Here is a 4,596-nt window from a genome sequence, read left to right on the forward strand (position 1 = left end):
AGCTCTTGTAATGGCCAAGAAGAGTGTAGATTTTCAAGATCCCAACTCTAGAGCTTTGGAATCATGGTGAAAAGTTGAGCCACGAGGCACACTCAAACTTTGGAAAAGATTTCGTAAGAGGGCATGGAAGGCCATACCATCCTAAAAGATTAATGTCTTCCTTTAGAGGATAACAACCAACAAACTTGCTACCTGTGACAAGGTCTCTAAGTTTCTCAAAGTATTACCTCTTTATGTTTTTTGTAGGAGGCAAAATGAATATGCCAAACACTTGTTTTGGGAGTGCCATGAGACATAGGCTCTTTGGTGGAGAATTAAAGCATCTATGGACAAAATTAATCTTCAATAGTCTATCAACTTAAAACAAATTTTACTAGGTGATCGAGGGAACTTCAATGAAGTCTCTGAGAAAATATGGGGCATAGTTTGTGGTGTTACCCTGCTTAACTTGTGGTCTCTTAGAAATAACATTGTATTTGGGTGACTCAAGCCTATGTATGATTTACGTGCTAGCTTCTATCTTGCTGTTAGCTTAGAGAGCTACTACCTATATGCTAAACAAGCTTGCCAGAAGGATGGTGATCTAAAGCTGATATCTAGGCTTTTTAAGACCTTGGTATAGACTTGTTGCCTCTACCCCTAATTGGTGATGTACATATTTAACAATTTATTGAATCAATATACTCTGCGCATTAAAATCGATGAAAAAAATATGGTCTTAAATGAAGGTTGAAAATTAAAATGTAGATATTTATTGAGACGATAAACAACAATTAGTATTAAAATTTAAGTAAATTGATCCGACAAACCGGGAAAGGGCGAAAAAGCGTAAGGCTTCTCGCGGAAGCTTAGCTAAGTCACTTTCAAAAATTTCCATCTGCCGCCTTCTCTCTCTCTCTCTCGCTCTCTCTCGCTCAAACAATCAGTTATTTCCTGTGAATACTAACAATAGATAGCCATAGCGAGACAGATCTAGAGAGAGAGAGAGATTCGTCTCACCATCAGCAGCAGGCCGTCTTTCTCTGCCATCGTCCCGGATCCCCCTCTTCATCATCGTCATCCTTCAAGAAGAATGGACTGCAAAGAATGGGTACGGTACCCTTTCTGCGTGGACACATGGTCCGCCTCCTCCTCCTCCTTCTGTCGCAGGCGTCACCATTTCCTTTCCCATGCGCACCTCGACCACACTCGCGGTATCGCCTCCCATGACTCCTCCTACTTCCCCATTTACTGTACCTCCCTTACTGCACGTCTTGTTCTTCTTCGTTACCCTAAGGTACACGAGAGAGAGAGAGAGAGAGAGAGAGAGAGAGAGAGAGAGAGAGAGAGAGAGAGAGAGAGAGAGAGAGAGAGAGAGAGAGAGAGAGAGAGAGAGAGAGAGAGAGAGGGGTTTCTTTTCTGACGCTTTATTCCTTCTTCCTCAGCTGCTGAGCTCTGCGTTTGTTCCCATTCCAATCGAAGAACCGAGGCTTATCGAGGATGAAGATGGATCATTCACTGTCACAGCTTATGATGCAAACCATTGCCCTGGTACGATGAATAGGTTTTATGTTTTTTGGTTGCCTTTTTGGTGATTAGGTTTGGTGCTTGGAATCAGTCAGATTTCTAGTCTGAACATGCGAGCGATCCAAACTATTGATTGCATGTGAGGATGTCAGTGATGATGCAGCTCATGCTGTGTTTCCTCATAGTCCTCAAGGATGTAAAGCCAACTTTGGTTCCCTGAAAGTGTATACTGTAGTCAGGGAAGTGAACGTTTGCTATGTTTTTTCCTGTAAGGGCTCCTCATTTTCATGTGCAGTGAACTATTAAAGCTGTTCATCAAGTCATCAAGAGCGTGAATTCACCACAAAATAATTCCTTCCAATTTAGCACAAGAAGATTTTGACATTTTGCCATGTGACAAAAGGGGGCTTCCACTCAGCAGACTTTGCATACCTAGCTAGGTGCTGTTGGGTGCAGGGGGCTGCCAGCCCCTACTTGCAGAAGCTCATGATATTGTTGTAATTCCCAGTGGAGGAATTATACTGGGACTTAATCTAAAACTTCTTGTGATTTGCTTTGGGGACTTGATGATTAAGTTTGCATAATGTTGCATGTGGAATATAATTTTCCATTTACTTACTTTTCTCAATTATCAATTGTGTATGTACATGTTAACATCATAACCCTCTAGAGCCACTATCTTACTCTGTATAGTTTGCCTTTTATAGGTGCTGTCATGTTCCTCTTTGAAGGTGATTTTGGAGTTGTCCTTCATACTGGAGATTGTAGACTTGCTCCAGAATGTTTTTCTAGACTTCCTCGCAGATTGTACAGTGGTGGACTCGATTGCTTGTTCTTGGACTGCACATTTGGCCGAGAAGCAGTAAAGATGCCTCACAAAACTGATGCAATTAAGCAAGTGAGTGCTGCCTAATACTTCTATTGTTTTTCAGCAACAACTTGCAGAGTTTTTGTGCTTAATTCACTGTATGATTTGGTAAATTGAGATCCTAATGTGTGGAATTGTAGGTCAAGCAATGTGTCTGGAATCATCCTGAGGCTCCTACTGTTTATTTGGCATGTGATCTCTTGGGACAAGAGATGTTGTTGAGGAGCCTGTCTGGCACATTTGGGCTGAAGATCTTTGTGGATAAGCATGAACTTCCTGATTTCTATGCTTCTCTAGCTGTGGTGGAACCTGAGTTGGTAACAGATGATCCAAAATCAACTCGGCTGCATGTATGCTTCCTTATTCAGCCTACTCTGAGGCATTTAAAGCTAATTGCTCATAAATTTGGGGTTGTTGAGTGTTGCTTTTCATAAGAAGTTTTTGACATTTCCCCATGTGGGAATAGGGGCTTTTTGCCTTGTTTTTCCTTACATATTCAACATCATGAGCTTCTGCTCTGTGCAGGTGGGGGCTGGCAGTCACCTGCCTCCGATCTGCAGTCCCCCCCTCTCACAAGCTCATGACATTGTCATAATTCATAATGTGGGAATTGTAATGGGAGTGTGTCTAAAACCTTGTGTTTTCCTGCAGGTTTGTGAAGGCTTTCCTAAGCTCTATGAAAGAGCAAGACAGAAATTTGCTGAGGCCCATTCAAAAGGACAGCCTGAGCCCATTTTCATCCGCCCCTCTGCCCAGTGGTACACATATGGTGAGCGGTTAGAGGGTGTAGGGTCTGGCTTGCTTATCTTGGAGAAAATATACCAAAAAGCTCCTTCCATCACCCGGAGGCGTGCTAAATCAGCTCCTACAGATGCCGAAAGAGACCCCTTTGGCATTTGGCATATTTGCTATTCCATGCATTCATCTCGAGAGGAGTTGGAACTGTTTCTGTCAAAGTTTAAGCCAAAACATGTGATTTCAACAACACCACATTGCAAAGCAACTGAATTAAGTTATGTTAAGAATTTGAAGTTTTCTGAGAGGTCACAGGTAAGGTCTATCGTGGAGTTAAGGACATCTGTGGCTGCAGAGCACAAGGGGGCACCAGCTGAAACACTGGGAGGGCCCAAAACTGCGTCAGAGCCCACCTTGCTTCCAGCTACATCACCAATCAGGCATATCCCACTCTTTGGAAGGGCTGTAGCTGGTGGGTTGCCTGCATCTCCTCCACTTTCTTTTGATGCAGAGGATGATGACATCTCAGATAATGAACAACTACCCAGCCCCAAGCTTGCCCACGATCCAATTGTCTTGGAATTACCTGTTCATGAACACCCTGATTCTGAAGTGAGCATTCTTAGATCATCTGATGCTAAAGATGTGTCTCATAAAGATCTGCAGAGAAGCCCTTTGAGGGATGCTGAAAATACTATCTACCATGAAAAGGTGGATGTCACTTCTGAGGCCAGGGACCTGTCATATTGTCAGACATCGGGTGTTGAGGGACGTCTTTCAGGAAAATGCAGGTCTCATATACAGGAAGCAAGTAGAGGGTTTGGGGAAACCACAAGGAGGATATACAGATCATTGAACATGGTCATACCCAGGCCTTTGCCATCCCTTCTCGAGTTAGACAGGGAGATTAAAAGGTCTAGGTACTGAGAACTTTCAAACTAAGATACAACTGTTTGCAGCAAAATTACATTAATGGACGTCATCTAGAAACTACGGGATGGTCAGTGGGAAGTGCAGCTGAAAAATTGCAAATAATGGCAGCCCATATCGCACTTAACACGCTCCTTGCTGAGAAAACAGGAAGTCGGAAATCTCAGCTTTGTAAACATTTTTAAAGAATTGTAGTAAATTTTGCCCCACCTTAATTCATAGTAAAAAGAATCTTACATTCCCATTCTACACTGATTAATTCAAGGGTAATTCAGTATACCGAAAGAAGTATAGTTAGGTGAAGACGTTATCATCCCATCACCATATGGCAGCACAAATTGCGAAGTTTTAAAGCTTATGCACAATCTAGTTATAATTAACATATTGTATTAAGGATATTAAATTTGATTATACGAATCATATTTCTGGGTACAAGCGGTTTGTAAGGAAGAAGCCTTCTATTACAAGTGTTAGAAATCCAAACAAATGACAGCAAAACAGTAGGGGATAAGTAGCTTCATCAAATGAATAAAACCCGTTAAATTGACAATGAATCA

The 4,596-nt window shown here is 42.1% G+C and overlaps 1 protein-coding gene across 3 annotated transcripts; it reads left to right on the forward strand.

Annotated features, from left to right (window-relative positions):
- Positions 1 to 858: 858 nt before the first annotated feature.
- LOC148037038 (DNA repair metallo-beta-lactamase family protein) lies at positions 859 to 4,303 on the forward strand. 3 transcript variants are annotated; one of them, XM_087675975.1, is made up of 5 exons: positions 859 to 1,276; positions 1,425 to 1,530; positions 2,214 to 2,404; positions 2,515 to 2,724; positions 2,900 to 4,303. In XM_087675975.1, the coding sequence occupies exons 1-5, from the start codon at positions 1,073 to 1,075 to the stop codon at positions 4,034 to 4,036; spliced, it is 1,848 nt and encodes a 615-aa protein (XP_087532101.1). In that variant the 5' UTR covers positions 859 to 1,072; the 3' UTR covers positions 4,037 to 4,303. The 3 variants fall into 3 exon arrangements, with proteins under 3 accessions (XP_087532101.1, XP_087532103.1, XP_087532102.1); XM_087675977.1 differs by having other exon boundaries at positions 859 to 1,193; XM_087675976.1 differs by having other exon boundaries at positions 3,026 to 4,302.
- Positions 4,304 to 4,596: the final 293 nt, after the last annotated feature.

The sequence above is a fragment of the Lygodium microphyllum genome, chromosome 4 (genome assembly GCF_053477565.2).
Source record: "Lygodium microphyllum isolate KBCC chromosome 4, Lygodium_microphyllum_v1.1.10, whole genome shotgun sequence".
Classification (NCBI taxonomy): Eukaryota; Viridiplantae; Streptophyta; class Polypodiopsida; order Schizaeales; family Lygodiaceae; genus Lygodium; species Lygodium microphyllum.